At 31.8% G+C, this 18,293-nt stretch overlaps 1 protein-coding gene across 3 annotated transcripts in view; it reads right to left on the reverse strand.

Annotated features, from left to right (window-relative positions):
• The window catches only part of LOC133327599 (polypyrimidine tract-binding protein 1), a 63,177-nt gene that overhangs the window by 17,486 nt on the left and 27,398 nt on the right, over positions 1-18,293 (reverse strand). For 2 of the 3 annotated variants that reach the window (XM_061536113.1, XM_061536115.1), the window contains exons 2-5: positions 17,561-17,878; positions 16,953-17,238; positions 16,346-16,539; positions 10,257-10,290 (exon numbers count right to left, since the gene is read on the reverse strand). In XM_061536113.1, coding sequence (XP_061392097.1) covers positions 10,257-10,290; positions 16,346-16,539; positions 16,953-17,238; positions 17,561-17,878 — 832 coding nt within the window. The remainder of the gene's footprint in view (positions 1-10,256; positions 10,291-16,345; positions 16,540-16,952; positions 17,239-17,560; positions 17,879-18,293) is intronic. The other variant, XM_061536116.1, reaches the window with a different exon arrangement.

Here is an 18,293-nt window from a genome sequence, read left to right on the forward strand (position 1 = left end):
CTATTCGTCGACTATAAAGCCACATTCGACAGCCCTATCCGTTCCGAGGTGTATAAAGCTATCTCTGCGTTTGGCATTACTGCAAAATTAATATGCAGGCTATGCAGGATAACGTGAGGTGGCACAAGGTCAGCAGTTAAAGTCGGAAAGGACTTATCGGAGCCCTTCAATACCGAACGAGGATTCAGACAAGGTGACAGTTTGTCGTGTGACCGTTTTTAACGTCCTACTGGAAAAGATCATACGAGACTCAGAAGTGAACAGAAATGATACTCTGTACACCAAACAACACATGTTACTCGCCTATGCCGATGACATCGATAAAATGGGTCGAACATTGCGAGCGGTAACAGCCACCTTTGAACAAATTAAGAAGGAGTCTGCCAAAGTGGGTCTGGCAGTAAACGGGGAGAACAGCCACCTTTGAACAAATTGAGAAGGAGTCTGCCAAAGTGGGTCTGGCAATAAACGGCGAGACCAAGACCAAGCTGATGGTATCAACGCCCAAAACGTCCAGTAGAATCGGGCCAACTGTGGAACATGAGAACTACAGCTTCGAGGTAGTCAAAGATTTAAAATACCTTGGTACCGCTATAAACAAAACGAATGACATCTGTTTTGAAATTCGGAGAAGGATTGTGATGGCCAACAGATAGCAAACAACTCAAAAGCAAGGTCACCTCCCGCCATACTAAACTCACACTCTACAAGACGCTGATACTACCCGTGCTGTTATATGCAAATGAAGCATGGGTACTTGCGCAAGCAGATGAGACAACTCTTGGAATGTTTGAGAGAAAAATTCTCCGAAAGATCTATGGACCGATCTGGCGTTGATGGTGAGAATATCGCCGTCAAATGAACCATGAGTTGTACCAGCTATTCTCGGACATCGACATTGTTAGACATATTGAGCTGCAGCGACTACGTTGGCTAGGTCATGTTGTGAGAATGGATGAAGATGCCCCAGCCCAGAAGGCATATAAAAGCGAACCAGCTGATGGTTCACGCAGAAGGGGAAGGCCACGAATAAGATGGAAAGATCAAGTGGAAGATAACATTGCCGAATATGGTCTTTCAAATTGGAAAAACTGCGCAAAAGACCGACGGGCCTGGAAATCTTTTTTTAGCTCGGCTTATGGAGGGAAAGTTTTGTCGCAAGCCAGCTAAGTGAGTAGTAAAAAGGATAATAAGGAGGCGTGGATTTTTTAAAAATATTTTTTCAAGGGTTATTAGAGGCGTGGATTTTTTTAACATATTTTTCCAAGGGTTAATAAAGGCTTGGATTTTTTAAAACATTTTTCCAAGGACTATCAGAGGCGTGGATTTTTTAAAAATATTTTTTCAAGGGTTATTAGAGGCGTGGATTTTTTTAACATATTTTTCCAAGGGTTAATAAAGGCTTGGATTTTTTAAAACATTTTTCCAAGGGTTAATAAAGGCTTGGATTTTTTAAAACATTTTTCCAAGGATTATCAGAAGCTAGTATTTATATTTTTTTATCTGAAAACTAATTACATTTTGTGTTTCCAACTCTCATTCCAACCGAAACAAACTTTAGTTTAATTGCATTGGCAACAAAAACAACTGTTCTCTAATTCACATTATCACTAAATTCCATTGCTATTGTTGTTGTTATTTCTAATTTTTTTTTCAACTACAGATAAAGTAATTTAAAACAATTAACAATTTATTTATTTTTGCACAATACAAGGGTGTTTTAATCTATGCACTTAAAATCCCTTAACTAAGCACATGTTATAAAACTATAATCAACTAGTTAAAAGGATAAACAGGAACGAACAACAACAATAAAAATGGCATACATATATAAAACAATAACAACAAATGGTGGAGATGTTTATTGTTTGAAAGCAATTGTTTCGAATGAAATGCACACACATAAACATATATACATACATTTGTATATATATGAGAAAAATACTGACACAGCTAGATATTGCCTCTCATATCCTTCTTTTTTTACGAGTTGTTATCCTAACTATTTGAAAATGCTGTCGTCCAACAAGTTGTATGTACAACACATTACAAGCAACCGTGCATGCAGTCATTATTTGAGAGTTAAAAGTTAAACAAGCGAACCTAACAACAAGGTCCGCCAGCCAGGCAGCCAACCAGTCAACCATCTAGTCACACAACAGCATCCATCCGAATCGGCATCCAAAAACCACTTGCACACAGCGCACAAATCGCACAAAAGATAAAAATGCTTTAACTAATTTTATTTTTGTTCTATTTATTTACTTTTTTGCAAATACAGAAGAAGAAATATTTACATAGAGATTACCGTGGAGGGTGTGTATGTGTGTGTGTGTATGTGCATGTGTATGTTTGCATATTTGTATATATGTAGTTTTATATCTGTTGTAAATACAAGGAGAAGTACTTGAGCTTTATAAGCTATTTATACGCTTCACTACAAATGCAGAGGGGGGCAATATATGTTCTGATTAGTTTTAAGAGGGTATAGTAACGGTAAATAATGGTTACCGCACACACACTAGAGGTTGACCTTACCACACCATTACCATACTAGAGGGCGGAAATATAGCGCTGATCGCTTTGAAATTTTCCACGAGGATCCAGGTCAAGGACAATGCCTATAAGGATAAGGACAATGCCAATAATCGGTGATGATCAGATAATAATGTTTGGATGAAGTGGAGCGAAAACTTAATTTTGTGTATTTTTTCGAGTCGATCTATAGGCCACAATTGAAAGCCGAACATCACAACACAACCCACGGTGAAGGGAATTAGAAGGGCTGCACTGAATATTAGTAATATTTTTTGGACTTCTAGTCGGTAAAGAGGGTTCAAATATCGTGAAATATTGCCCAAGCTCGGAATATAGAACCACACAAAGTTAAATTTTCGTGGAAGTTGTGTAGGATATAATATGGTTGGCCCCGTTCGACTATCCTACTCCGCTCACTGGTTTCTAAATATGTTTTTATACCCTTTACCACACTGTGGTGCATATGCTTGTAACAGGCAAAAGGAAACGAGATAGACACACGATTCCTTTTGAGAACATGCTTAGAATTTCTAAGTCGATTTATGCATGTCCGTCCGTTTATCTGTCTGTCCATGTTAAATTGTAAACAAAGTACAGGTCGCATTTGTTATTCGAATTGGATGAAATTTGGCACAGTTCATTCATTTGGCCCAATGACGAAATCTGTTGAAATTGGGAAAAATGGGTTCAGATTTCGATATAGCTCCCATATATATTTTCGTCCGATTTAAGGTAAATGGTGCACCAAAGTCTCTATATATCTTTCGATTTGCACGAAATTTGGCACAGCGTAATGAATTAGGTCTAGAATGATGTGTGCTAAGTTTCGTGAAAATCTGTTCAGATTTAGATATACCTCCCATATAAATTTTCTTCCGATTTAATGTAAATGGTGCACCAAAGTCGCTATATATCTCTAGATTTGTACGAAATTTGGCACAGCCTACTGGATTGAGCTAAGAATGGTGTGTGCTAAGTTTCGTGAAAATCGGTTCAGATTTCGATATAGTTCCTATATACATTTTCGTCCGATTAAATTTTTTTTAATTTTATTTATTTTATAAAAAATATTTTTTCAAGGATCTAGGAGTGGATTTTGTAACAATAAAACTATTTTTTTTTTCAAGGAGAAGTGTCACAAGCGTGTTTTTTGTTACAAATATTTTCCAAAGACTATCGGACGATTATTTTTTTTTTTTAATTTTTGTAAACTTGGATACCCTTCTCACAAATATCCCCTTTCAATCGAATTTTTCTGTCTAAGGATTAGGGTATTACATGACCCATTTCACCCGCTATAGCCGTATTTGGTTTGTTAACATATGTTTTGAATGTATGCATTATGTTGTGAGCGTGTTAGTTCACACATACACACACACATGTTCATGTATATCTCTTGTAATACAAGTACTTGTGCTTTACAAGCTATTTACACAATATAAACATTACAAACTACTTGACACAAACTGGCGAAAATAGGGCCCCTCTATACCCTACCATCACTGGGAGGGTAAAGCCAGCAGGACATGTTGGGGAAGATCACAAGATGGAAGACCCAACAAATCTCTACAGAAAGTCAAAATGATCTTCTGATAGAAGACCTAAGAGTCCTCTGATAGAAATCTTCTTAAAAGCATAAAATCATATTAAGGATCAAGGGCAATCAAGGACATCCGATGACTAACACAAGAATTCCGCATTATCGAAATTTAATTCCGTAATTATGCATATAGGGGTATTGGAAATCTACCCATTGGTTTTTTGTTGCCTCGGATTCTATGCAACACCATATAAAATCATGAATTGTGCTACACTGATAACATACACATGTTCTCCACACACACATGCAAATCGTCCAGATTGTAGATTTCAAGTCCAGCTCCCTTTTGTTTCACTTTTTTCCGACAAAGTAACAATCGCATAAATGTTAACTAACTAATGCAATAAATGTACTCTTTATACACACGATATATGAATGTGGAACTGTCTGATTTTCACTTTTGGAAAAAAAAGGAAAATCATCCTTTATCCCCATTTTCCATCGTTGCAAAAAATATCAGATAACGAGAGACAACGAACAGCAAAAACAACAAAAATTCCCTTATGTATAAAGTTTGTACTCGACATATATGTTTAATAAAAAAAAAAATACAACAACAACTAACTAAATGAATGAATGGCTGAGTGAGTGAATGAATGAATAAAAGTTGAATGTATGCAAAGATGTGGAACCACCATCATCATCATCCGCAGCAGCTGCAGCAAGAGGAACACATTCATTGTGTTTGGCATCGGTGTTTTATTGTGCGCATCTAATGGGGAGAAAAGTCCTTTTTTTGTAGTGTGATTTTTTTCTGCTGCTGCTTTGTTTTTGTTGTAGTTTTGTTCATGTCATAGTTATTTTTATCACTGGACGACCCAAAGCTAGTTAGCCATCATTGTAGATTTTGTTGCTCCAGTTGTTGTCTCTTTAATACCTGAATTACACTTACAATTAGATTTGTAATAAAATAAAACCCTTGTAACAAAAAAAAAAAAAAAATCATAAAAATAGAGAATAGAACGAACAGTTGAGTTTGGCTACTTTAGCACATTTTATGTTAGTCATTTGTTCTGTTTGAATAACCTGCCACCACCCTGGCTCCTACACTTCCACCTTTTGTCATTCCTTTTCTATTAAAATCACATCACTGAAATTGTATTATAATGTCCGGGACCTTATTCTTTGTTTGTGTTGTTGTTCTGCATAGAGCTAAGGTAATTTAAAGTTATTGTTGTTTTTAGTTACCACTTAAGTTAGTTGGTATTTGAAGAGAACGGGGAAGGAACGGAGAGATTTCGAAAATGGCTATTATTTTAAGCAACTTTTCATTATTGATGATGGACTTTGTTTAAAGGTTCGTTAAAAAATCAAAACCCGAACAATGTAAAAAATAGTTGCCATAAAATGCTTAAACTATTTTATTGTTTCTATTGTACTCTTAAGTTTATTAATAATTAATGGAATTCTGTAGCATGTTGCATTATAATATACAAAAATTTTAAAATGTATTCATTGAATATTTTGTTATGAATTTTTTATGTATATGATATATATTATTACCAATTCTGAAAATATGTATGTATATTTATAAAATTGGAATTTTAAATATGAAAAAACAATAAATAAATAAAAATCGAAAGGGATCGATACATCAATTTGCAAAACAACAAATACATGTAAAACAAAGTGAATTTTTAAACACTTGGTTTGGGTGGCGTATGACTAACGTCACAACGTATACGACAGAAGGGACAAATATTTTATTATGCGACTAAATTTAACCCTTTATTGCATGACCTTTTCTTTTTGGCTGAAAACAAATCAAGGTGGTAGATTTCTTGCTCAGAATGAAAGAAGGAAATATTAAAACTATTTTCTGACACCCATTTATACAATAACCACTTTATTATTTTTTTTTTTTTTAGAATTTGAAATTTTAAAATTTGGAGGGTTCCTTTTCTAATTAGGAAATAAATTCAAAATTAAGTTAATTTTTAAATAACTGCAAGCTGTGGCGTATGAGTAACGCCACAACGTATACGACCTAAGAGAAAAAAATTCTTTATTATGTGATACCGTTTAAAAATAAATATATATTTTTTTGCTACAATATTTTTCAGAGTGGTTAGTTTTTAAGAAATATCATCTCCAGAAGTGGAGTATTTTGGAATATATTTTATCAAGAAATAAGAATTAAGTTTTTATTGATATTTCTTCTGAGATATGGAGTATTTATTTTGTATGTGATATTTTTTTAAGAAGTGTGAAATATACTTTTATAAAGAGTTAAGTACATATAAAAAGGAACCTCTTTCGAATGGACTTGCTATTTAAAGTTATCAATGCATTAATTGCTTAACTAAATTCATAATAAATGACATTTATAAACTCTTGAGTTGTGTGGCGTATGAGTAACGTCAGAATGTATACGTCTAAGGTGAATAAAGCTTTGTTATGAAATTTCAATTGAGAAAGATAATTCTAAAAGGCATACTTCAAGAAGTATTTGTCAATAGGAATGCCACAGCTAAAGGTGGGATTTTTTTGGACACATTCGATCAGAAGAACTTCTTAACGAATATTTTTTTGTAGATATTTGAATGTGTTTGTTATTGAAAATTTTATTATGATTTTGATATGAAGAAGGTGAATTTTTAATTAATAAGTACATTAATTATGTAAAATTTTGGGATAGTTTTTAAAGGGACACAAATTGAATGTCAAATAAATTCAAAAAAGGAATATGTGACGAATTAGTATCGTCATAATGTATACGACAAAATGGGATTTTTTTTTTTTAATTTGTGAATATTTTTGAAGGCATATTGCATCCAGAATCCTACACCCAGTAAAAATATTTTTCAAATGCCCATGGCAGTTAGTAATACACATTTTTAATAGAAGATTTCTGACCGGTTTATCTCAGCTAACAATGGAATTACTTTTAAAGAAAAAGTGGGATAAGTATGGTATTGTTCACAAATACCTTGTTAACCTTGAAGTGAGACACCAGCGAAATTCTCATGCAGTTTATTTCGTTGCTCAGCTTAGTACTTCGCTTTGTTACCAGAGACATTTGTGTATGGAAAGTTTTTAGTAAAGAAGCAATAAATAGCTTCTGGGGAGAATATCCCAACAAAAAACTAAGGGAACTGATGAGGATCAGTGGCGAGTCCCGAAGCTATAGTCTTCTCTGCCTTACCCCTTGGTGGACAATGTCATACTTTTAACCCACTAATAAAAAGTTGTTTTTATAAAAAGCAAAAAACTGGGATTCAGCCTCACTATTTTGCTAAAACAAAATACAAATGCTATCCGAAATAAACCGCCTACACTACTGAATAAATATTTGTTAAAAAATATCAATGGGAGAATATTGAATCGAATATTTTTGCTACTACATTAATTAATTGTACGAATAAAACTTGATGGTATTTTGTATTGGTCTTCTCAGTTTTAAATTACTGAAATATGTGGCGTATAAGTGACGTCACAACGTATACGACTTAAGGGTTAAATTCCTTATTATGCCATTAAATATCTTTCGAAGTTCAATTTAGACTAGAAAGATAAAATTTTTTAAATATATTTTTGAAGGAACTAATAATGTTAGAAATGGAATTTTATTCCAAGAACATATCACGAAATTTTCTTTGGATATGAGGATATTTTTTAGATATCAAGATCACATAATATTTTTATCAACGACTAGGAATCTTCTCAGGGGTGACCAGAAGGTATTCTTATATCTGACTAAAATATTTTGATAGATTACACGAAAATGTCTTGTTATAGAGGACCATACTTAAAGAATAAACATTTATTTCAAAGGCATATAGCCTGTGCGAACATTCGAAACAAAATCCTGGTTTTCAGATTTTGCAATAAATTGTTTTTAGGTTACAATATATTTTTTTCAAGAATATCGTATTTTTCAGGCAATATTAACCTGATATGTAATCTACTAATAACTCAGAAAATTCATAAATTCGTCATATTTTTGAATAACTTCGAACTTATTCAAGCCTTTAGTCCCGTATTAAATATCGAATACATTCGATCACAATCCTGAAAATGATTAACTCAGATAACGTCAAAATCAAAATTTTCATTTGAAGTACTTTGGAATAAAATATTGTTTTGGCACGAAGTTAGGAGATTATATAAAATACAATAATAAAACAACATGATGTAGAGAAATTCACGCAGATAACGGTTATTTTTCAAAGTTAATATGTAAACTTAATTGGGGTTTCATTAGGGCGTATAAGTATTGACATTACTTATACGCAACAAGGGTTTTGGTTTAAAGTTGTAAGTATTGCTATTCAGCTACCGGAATGGTTCGTTAAAATAATGTTTTAGGCTTATAGCTTCTGGAAATTAGGACTTATAAAATCATTTTCCGAATAGCTATGAATTCGTTTTCCAAAACATAATTTTTTCGTGAAATATTATATGTCGAACATATCGAAAAGAACGTTGAAATTGTAAAGCTTCATATAATAATAGTTGTTAAATAGTGCGTATACGTATCTTCATTACTTATACTCAAGAATACGTTATAGAATTTTTTAGGTTGTACGCGAATAATGAATATTTTAAAGAAAAGATTTTCAGAATTATTACTCACGGATTGGGACAAATTAGAAATAATGTAAAATGAATATTTTTCGACCTATGGTCGGAAAAGTATTTTTTGAAATATTTTGACTTAAAGAAATATGTTCTTGAACATTTCTAGAATGGATTTTTGTCAATAATGCATACGATTATTTAAAATAAGTTGTATGTCGAATATATTCGGAAAAACACACTAAATGCGTTGAGTAAAATTACATGTGTGTACATGGGGACGAATTGGTGTTGACATTACTTATACACAGCATAGTCCCTATATTTATTTTTATTTAGTGATTCAGATCTTTCTGATGAACTGAAATCTTAAAAAAATTAAATTTTTTTGTGGAATATTTGCGCTGTAACGTCTAATTTCTTTGAGGACATTCTGTAACGAAATATTTGGAATAGAGTGTATTTTCTAAGCAATATTTGATCAGAGAAAAAAATTTTGGTCAATATATATTTTCTTCTAAAAAATATGTAATAAACTTAATCAGTCCCACAGGACAATTCAAGTTTTAATAGCCACAAAATTTATAAAAGAGGTAAATGGGATAAAAAACCCCAACAACAACACAAAAGAATATTAAAAGCAAACTACTAAAGTATTTAACGTAAATGGTGGTTTGTTCGTACACCCTCAAACACAAAAATGAAAACCAGAAATTGTTTATAGAATATGCAACAACAGCAGCAGGAGCAGCAGAAAAGTGCAAAATAAGAATTGTGTTGTTCACAATATGTTTTACACCTTTTAGTTGATTGTTTCCTCCACCCTTGGTGCTGTTTAAATAATTTATTTAACACTGAAATTGATTTCGATATTGTTAAGTCGGATGTATACCCGGGGTTTTTGTTGGTTCACAACTTGTGTACCGTTTTTTGGTGCAGTTGGATTTTGCTGTTTTCCTTTCGCCTTTCGTTTTATTTCAGCTATCGAACAAAGTTGTTCAAGTGCAAATTTTATGGAGTAATATTTTTTTGTTAAAATATTAATCACAATGTATTTGCCAAAGAGGATTTTGAAAAATATTATAAAGTTTAAGCTGCTTAAAACTAAGTAAATGAAATGTTGTATTTTTTTGTTGTTGCTCCGTTTCTTTTTATGTTAGAATAACTAAAATATAATTCTTTCCGTTTCTTCCTTTTCTTTTGTTTCCACACACACATTCACAAAATGAAATTAATAAAATATCAATAATTTGGGTTTATGGTATGCAAAACTAAAAAAAAAAATTAAACTTAAAAAATAAAAAAATGAGAGCAATGATATTATAGAATTTGCTTGTTTTTTTTTTTCTTCTTTTGAAAAAAGACAAATCAAGAAAAAAAGGATTTAAAAGAAATTCTATAGTATATGTTTGTATGACGTTCGAAAGAAAATATGCTAGCTATGTTTGTATATATAATGATAAAAAAACTACACATATCTCGAGAGAGTAAATCGATTATGGTTTTATAGTTTTTAGTTTTCGTTTTTGTTTCTGGTCTTTCTAAATTAAATAAAAACCCAAAACACAAAAAAAGTAATAAATTTCATGTGCAGACGTACCAAAGAGGGTAAATAGAGCATCAGGCGTGACCATCTACAGAAAAAAGAGAAGAAAAATAGAGATTTAGTTAGCAAGAGTTGATGTAAAAAAAAATTAAAACAAAATATGAATATTAAAAACACAAAAAAAAAACTATGGAAAACAGAAAATCCCTTAAAAGATATTTTTCTTGGTAATTGCAAGATTGTAAAAGTAAGCCAATTTCAGAGAGATTGGAAAAATATAGGGGAAACATGAAAATATTTGAAATTGACTTACTTTTAATTTTATGTCATATGGTAAAAAAATATGAACCTTTTAGATTACTAATGACATACAATGGGATTTAAAAGATAAATCCATAGATTCGAAGGCTTAATCATAGGCAAAATTAATCTCAAATTGTTTCTCAAATCAATTCATGTACATGCTTAATATAGAGAATTTCAACTGGGTTCAGTAGGGCGTATAAGTAGTGACAACACTTATACGCACTATGATACAATACTGATGTATTCGTGGGCTAGGAATTTGAAAAGCATAATAAAAAAAGAATTCTACTTAGTGACTGGCACACAAAAGATATTCGCAGACAGTTTGACCGGGCCGAACTTTGGATACCCTCCACCATAGATATATTGAAAGGTACTAGAAATGAAAATATAGGGAACATGCCAAAAAGTGGACCTATACCGACATTTCTAAAAACGAATTATGTAAACCATAATACAAATTTTAGAAATTTTTAAAGGATAATTATACCCTCAGCCTTATGGCTACTGAGGGTGTATACACTTTAACACGGTAAAAATGTGCCTCATCGAAATATTGGTTTTACACCCCATGTTTCTTTGGACCAAATCCGTTTCAGAAAATTTAGACTTCATCCAAACTTTGCCCATCTTATTATTTCTTCCAAGCTTAGTTCAAATTCGAAGATGGGGAATATCGGTCCACTCTTTCTGGAACCTCCAATCAGGGTTCATTATCGAACCTTACGTTCTAATTTTTTATCTCTCTATCCTCCGCAGGTGAAATGATTACAAAAGAGACTTAGAACCAAACTCAAAAGACGGAATAAATCAGATAATTATTTTAATATAAAAAAGGGGGTTATATGGGGATAACCCCAAAATGGGGGGGCGAATATTAATCATTTTTTGTAGGGAAAATTGTTACCATATACGACTACAAAATACCAAATTGCAGCAAATTCGGTTGAAAAACGCGCTCAAGAACCCCAAAATACCGAAAATTGGGGGTACTATTATATGGGGGCTATCCGAAAAAATTGACCTATATTCATAATTTTTTGTGGAGAGATTTGGAACCTACTAAGAAATCAATGTACCAAATTTCGGCGTATTCGGTTGAAAAACGCGCTCAAGAACCCCAAACTACCGAAAATTGGGGGGTACCCTTATATGGGGGATATCCGAAAAAATTGACCTATATTTATAATTTTATGTGTGGAGAGATTTGGTACCTATTAAGAACACGAAATACAAAATTACAGCCAATTCGGTGGAAAAATACGACCAAAACCCACACAAAATACTGAAAATTAGGAGGTACCGCTGTATGGGGAAAAAGTGGACCTATATTTATAATTTTTTGTGGGGACATTTAGTATCCAATAAGAACCCAATGTACCAAATTTCAGCGTATTCGGTTGAAAAACGCGCTCAAGAACCACAAAATACCGAAAATTGGGGGGTACTGTTATATGGGAGCTATGCCTAAACGTGGACCGATATATCCCATCTTCGAACTTAACCTGCCTGCAGCCAAAAGATAACCGTATGCAAAATTTCAACACCCTATCTCAATTCCTTCAGAAGATAGCGTGATTACAACAGACGGACGGACATGACTAGATCGTCTTAGAATTTTACCCTGATCAAGAATATATACTTTGTAGGGTCGGAAATGAATATTTCGATGAGTTACAAACGGAATGACAAAATTAATATACCCTCCATACTATGGTGGAGGGTATAAAAATGTGGTTTAGAAGAGACAGTTAAATTATTTTGTTGGCCAAGGTGTCGTATTAGTAATCCAAAGTTACACATAGGGTGTATGAGTATTGTCATACATTATACGCTCTACTTTAACATAATTTAATTACCGATTTTTATTATTTATGAATTTATTATTTTTTTAATTATTATTTTTATGAATTGATCTAGAAATCCCTTATTTTATTATGATTTTCTATAAAAAAAAAAACCTTTTTATTAACATTGTGTGCAATGTTAATTGGGAACAAAATTAAAAACAAAACATCATGAATAAATCTGTTTACTGAAAACTCAGAGAAAAAAACCAAAAAAATAGTGAGAAATAAATATAGCATGAAATATGAAATATTTGATGGACGATGGTAAAGTTTTTGGCCAAAAGCAATGAAACAAAATAATGATGAATTTCAAATGTATTGGAAAATAATATTTTACAATGTGAAATGAATATGAAAGTTTTTTTTTTTTTAAATGCATACACACAATTTATATGATATGATATTTTATGAAATTTAAATCAATATGCGCGATAATAAATAATTTGTATGTAATTAACAGTTTCAACAAATAGTATTATATTTTATAATAAATTAAAAATTTTTACCTATTGTATTAATAAATATTATTACTGTGAGTTTGTAGTTAGTAGATTTATTTTTGTTACGGATTTTTATAACTATACTGTTAGGGGTTTTTTATATTATTATGGGTGACTTTTTGTTTATTATACACTAAATAAAATAAGCCTGCGTATATTTATATTCATTTTAATGGGCGATCAGAGTTTAAATCTTTTCTGAGGGGTAGGATTTTTGTGAAAATTTATTCAGGATATTTCTCGATAATTGGAGCTTTATTTCAAAATACAGACATTGGTACCGACTGAATTTTTTAATGCTGCCTTAATTATACTTTAAGAAACCAAACAAAAATAAGTTTTTTTCCAAATAGCTTATAGATAAATATTTGCATTAGGTGCAGAAAGAAAAAAATTGTCTTGGAATTTTGAGATTTTGTAAAAATATATTTGTTATACTTTCTAAGGATTATCAAAGGAAGTTTTAGAAAAATTTCAAAGGTCTTACAATATTGTATTTTTATGGAAACATTTCAATAAATTTTTAAGGTAAACGAGTGAAATGAATTTGATTTATAAGGGCGTATAAGTGTTGACAGTACTTATACGCTGCATGGCGTTGTTTTTTTTTTATTTAAAATATAGTTGTTGATATAAAAAAATTCAGTAAAAAAGTGAAGATTTTTCATTAAAAAAAATTGGATAAGTTATTTTATCATTTTCAAGAAAAAATGTAGCAACAAAAAGTAATTTTTTACGAACATTATTTCCCGAAAAAATCGCAGTAAAAATTGTAGAAATTTTTGAGAAAATATCGATGCCAGAAATATCTTTTTAAATCTCCCTTACAATATTGTATTTTTATGAAGACATTTCATGAACTATTTAATGGAAAAGGATTTGAGTGTTGACACTACTAATACGCCACTTGGTGTCATTAGGTTTTTATTTAAAATGTACTTGTTTCATGAAAAAGATTTAAAGATAAAAAATATCATTTGTTAAGGAATGGTACTTCATTAAATATTGGAAATAAATTGGAGAATTGTTTGAGAGTATATCAAAGCTAGAAAGGACTTGTTAATTTAAGAAATATCGGCAATAGATTGGAAATAATGGAAATATAGTAGTTAGTAATGTCTTGTTTACTGATTTAATTTTTTTTAACTAGTGTATCACTCATGAAATGTAATATTTTTATGAAGATATTTCAGAGAATATTTGAGTTTAGGCGTATTAGTGTTGACACAACTTATATGCCACATGGCGCCATTTGATTTATATTTAAAATATCGCTAGCAAATTATATGAAACTGTCGGCTTAAGTAATTTATTTTTGTTATTAGCATAATTTTTTTGAATATTTTTCAAAGAGATTATTGTGAACTTTTTCAAGGAGCATTTAATAGATTTGTTAGGGAATGACGGAATACCTGTTTTATCCGTGGAATTATATGACAATTATATTGAAAATTTGCTATAGGTTTTTAAATGCTTTTCTATTATTTTTATTGGATGACGTGGGTTAACATCAGATGAAGTCAAGAAATTATAGAGAGAGTTTTAAACCTATTTTCTTAAAGTCAGTCGACGATGGACTATGATAATTTTTAAAAACTGTGCTGTTAGTTTTATAAATAATATCTTTTACAGACTATCACAACTATTAGTCTGGATTTTAATGAAAATAGTCCGCTTGAAGTGGGGATTTCTTCAAAAATATCTGACCTCATATTTTTCGATGTGCGGTTTTAAAAGGGCTGCCTAAATAGAACATTAAAAATATATCTTCCCAATCTCTCTACAGGACTAGTTGAGCTATGCGAGAATACTTTCAAAATATTTCATTTTAATACTTTACGAATAGCTATCACAGTTATGTGAAGGTATTTTAATAGAAATATATATTCTAGATTTTTTTTTCAGGTGTGGGAGATCTTTTTTTCAGCAAATTTATGAAAAATTTAGGATTTTTGGAAATGCTAATCTTGAATTCGAAGATCTGTTTTGATGGACTACTAAAGGATTTTGTAAAAATACGTTTAAGCGGGGTTTTATTTCTTAGTTATTTTGAAGGCCAAATAGAATTTGCAATGATAATCAGTAGGAATGAGCATTAGATACCACCATGTGCTAAATGGCAACAGCAATAGAAAAGAAAACTCCAACCATGATAAAATAAATTCAAGATGACGTTGTCTCTATGCAACGGTAGATGGCATCCTTATTACCTAAGAATGATTACAGCATAATTTCATAAAGGACTAATCATGATATATATTTATTTTAAATTATTTTTAAGGCCAAATAGCATTCGAAATGATAATCAGTAGGCAGTGGCAGGAGACAGCGTCACCCAGTGGGAAAATTGCGGCTCTAAAAGAAGCAAGGACTCAAACCATGACAAAAATTCAAGGATCGTTGTTTCTAGGCAACGATAGATGGCAGCCTTATAAACTAGGTTGAACAAAAACCATGAAGTAAGGAACGAGTAAGATTACGATGTTTTAAGAAGAATTAACAATTCAAAGACATCCTAATTTTGAATTCGAAGACCTGCCTTTGGTGGACTATAAGAATATATTTAGGGAGTTATGTATGGATGTTTTTATAAAATTCGAAGGTCAAATAAAATTCGGAATGATGAGTAGGAAATGGCAGGAGATTTTGTCAACTAGAGGGAAAATTGCAACGCCAACAGAAGCAAGGACTTCAACCAAGTCAAAAAGTAAGGATCGTCGTTTCTAGGCAGCGATAGATGGCAGCCTTATAACCTAGGAAAGGCTACAGCAGACCAATAAATTACTAAGGTTGAACAAAAACCATGAAGTAAGTAACGAGTAAGATTACGATGTTTTAAGAAGAATAAACAATTTATAGACATGCTAATTTTGAATTCGAAGACCTGTCTTTGGTGGACTAGTAATGGATTTTATAAGAATATATTTAGGGTGTTATGTATGGATGTTTTTTTTTATAAAATTCGAATGATGAGTAGGAAATGGCAGGAGATTGTGCAAACTGGAGGGGAAATTGCAACACCAGCAGAAGCAAGGACTTCAACCAAGTCAAAAAGCAAAGATGCGTTGTTTCTAGGCAACGATAGATGGCAGCCTTATCATAAAGAGATTAATTGCTTCCAAGAGAAGAATTTATAGCATTAATAATGCATTTTGTATGAATAATTTTGGGGGATCGATAGTGGAGAAATATTTGAGATTAATGTATAAATCGAGTTTTTTTTTTTAAATTCTGAAATTATAAAATATTTACTGGATACTGTATATTCTAATTATACGCAGACTTATTTCCAAAGGTGTATATATGAACTAAATATTTTCTAAAAAATACATGTTTAATATAATAGTATATATGTCATATTTTAAGTATGTTTTAAAAACAAAAATTTATATATTACTACAAAAATATCAAAATATACTATTTTAATAAATTAAAAAATAAATTTACATATATTTGTTAAATAAAAAATAATTTGCGTTTTACTAACCTCCTCATTTAGATTTGAAACAAGTAAGACATTGGAGAAACCGCGCAATGCAGGAGCAGCTGTTTGTAGGGCGCCACTATTGGCAAGAGCAAATGCGCCTAGATTTGGTATACCGCTGCTATAGCCACCGGCCAATGGTGTACCGATGCCCAAAGCAAATGGTGGCAACACACCGGGTGCACCGAGACCATTTACTGCAAAATCGAATCATGGAATGGAAAATTGCAAAATAAAAAGAGAAGGGAAACAAATTTCGATATTATTAAAAATATTCAAAGAATTATATATTTTAATTATACAAAAAAATTAGCATGTTATTGACATTACTATAATATATTACTACTGTTATTATATTATTTTGTATAAATATATATTTTTGTTAGCATCCAAAATTTATGTAGTTTGATTTTGGTAACAAGATGCATGTTATGTTTTGTTTGGGGGGTTAGTAAATAAATGGTTAAAATGGTGGCAAAAATATATGAAAAAATGAATTCGTTTATTAATTACAAGCTTCAAAACAGTATCAAGAACTAAAAGTAGATTCGGAAACAAAACAAAAACGAAAAAACGGGAAACAAAATGAAAAGGAAAGTTTAAGTGTTACCTATTTTATCACCTGTTAGAGAGGGCCGTTGACGGGCCGCTATCAATAGCAAATCATTTGCATTCACTAAACCGCCAGCGGTGGGCATAATATCGGCGCCCGGTTCGCCAGGTGGCAATGAGGGATTTGTAAAATCGCGTGACTTATCATTGTTATATTTCACATTGAGCGTTGTCATTTTACTGTTGTCAATGCGCAGCGTACAACAGCCATTGTAGATATTTTGCCCATCCAAGATGGTTTTGGCATGCTGGGCCGAATGTGCATCCGGATATTGTATGAGGGCCTGTAGAAAAAAAATATGAAATAGAAAAAATAACGATGATTTTTGATAAATGAAGTAAGCAGCATAAAGGTTGTAAGGCTCCAAAAGTTCTAAGAAATTTAGAAGAGGGGTTTGAAAACTTTTAGAAGGATTTTGTCTCCTAAGTTTTGGAATTTTATATCAGCGGTGCTAAGTCCCAATAATTGAGATTTAAAATTAAAAATTTCTTTCACGAATATTAAATCCGCTGCAAGGACCTCATTTTTGGGATCTTATAAATTATCCTCCTTCTTCTTAGGTATTTATTTCTTCATAAAACTTCGTATTTTTTCTCCCAACTCACCTGGAATGTATTGTTCTTCGTAAAGGTGACAATTTTCAAAACCTTGCCAAAACGTTGGAATATCTGATGTAAAATATCCAACGAAACGGGGTACAATTGAGATTCGACAATGACACGCAACACCGTATTGGGGCCGCCAGCAGAATTGGCATTGCCGCCCGTTAACGAATTCACAGCATTTGTATTGTTCTGCAGGACTGCAACGGCAGTGCTGTCGGCGGCATTGGTGCCACTATTTGCATTGGCAGCAGCGCACAAGGGCAATGGAGAACCGGAGGCCGGTGACTGTATGCGATATTCACATGGTACCAAAGCACCCTGGAAAAAAAATTAAAATACAAAAAATTTGTTAAAAATAATTCAAAAAATATATTAACATTTCTAATTAATTTTTTATATGGGAGAGCATTTCATATTATTTTTTGAGAGCTTTTTTAAGGATTTTCTAAAAATAGGCGTGGATTTTTTAAAAATATGTTATCAAGGCTCCGCAGTAGGCGTTAATGTTTTTTTTATAAATTTGTTCAAGGCTCCACAATAGGCGTGGATTTTTTAAAAATATGTTATCAAGGCTCCGCAGTAGGCGTTAATGTTTTTTTTATAAATTTGTTCAAGGCTCCACAATAGGCGTGGATTTTTTAAAAATATTTTTTTCAATGCTCCACCTGTTGGTGGGCGTGGATTATTTTTTCAAGGTTCCACAATAGGCGTAGATTATTTGAAGAAGATTTTT

The sequence above is a fragment of the Musca vetustissima genome, unplaced genomic scaffold (genome assembly GCF_032173495.1).
Source record: "Musca vetustissima isolate MV318-11 ecotype Yass unplaced genomic scaffold, APGP_CSIRO_Mvet_v1 utg8537, whole genome shotgun sequence".
NCBI classification, from domain to species: Eukaryota; Metazoa; Arthropoda; class Insecta; order Diptera; family Muscidae; genus Musca; species Musca vetustissima.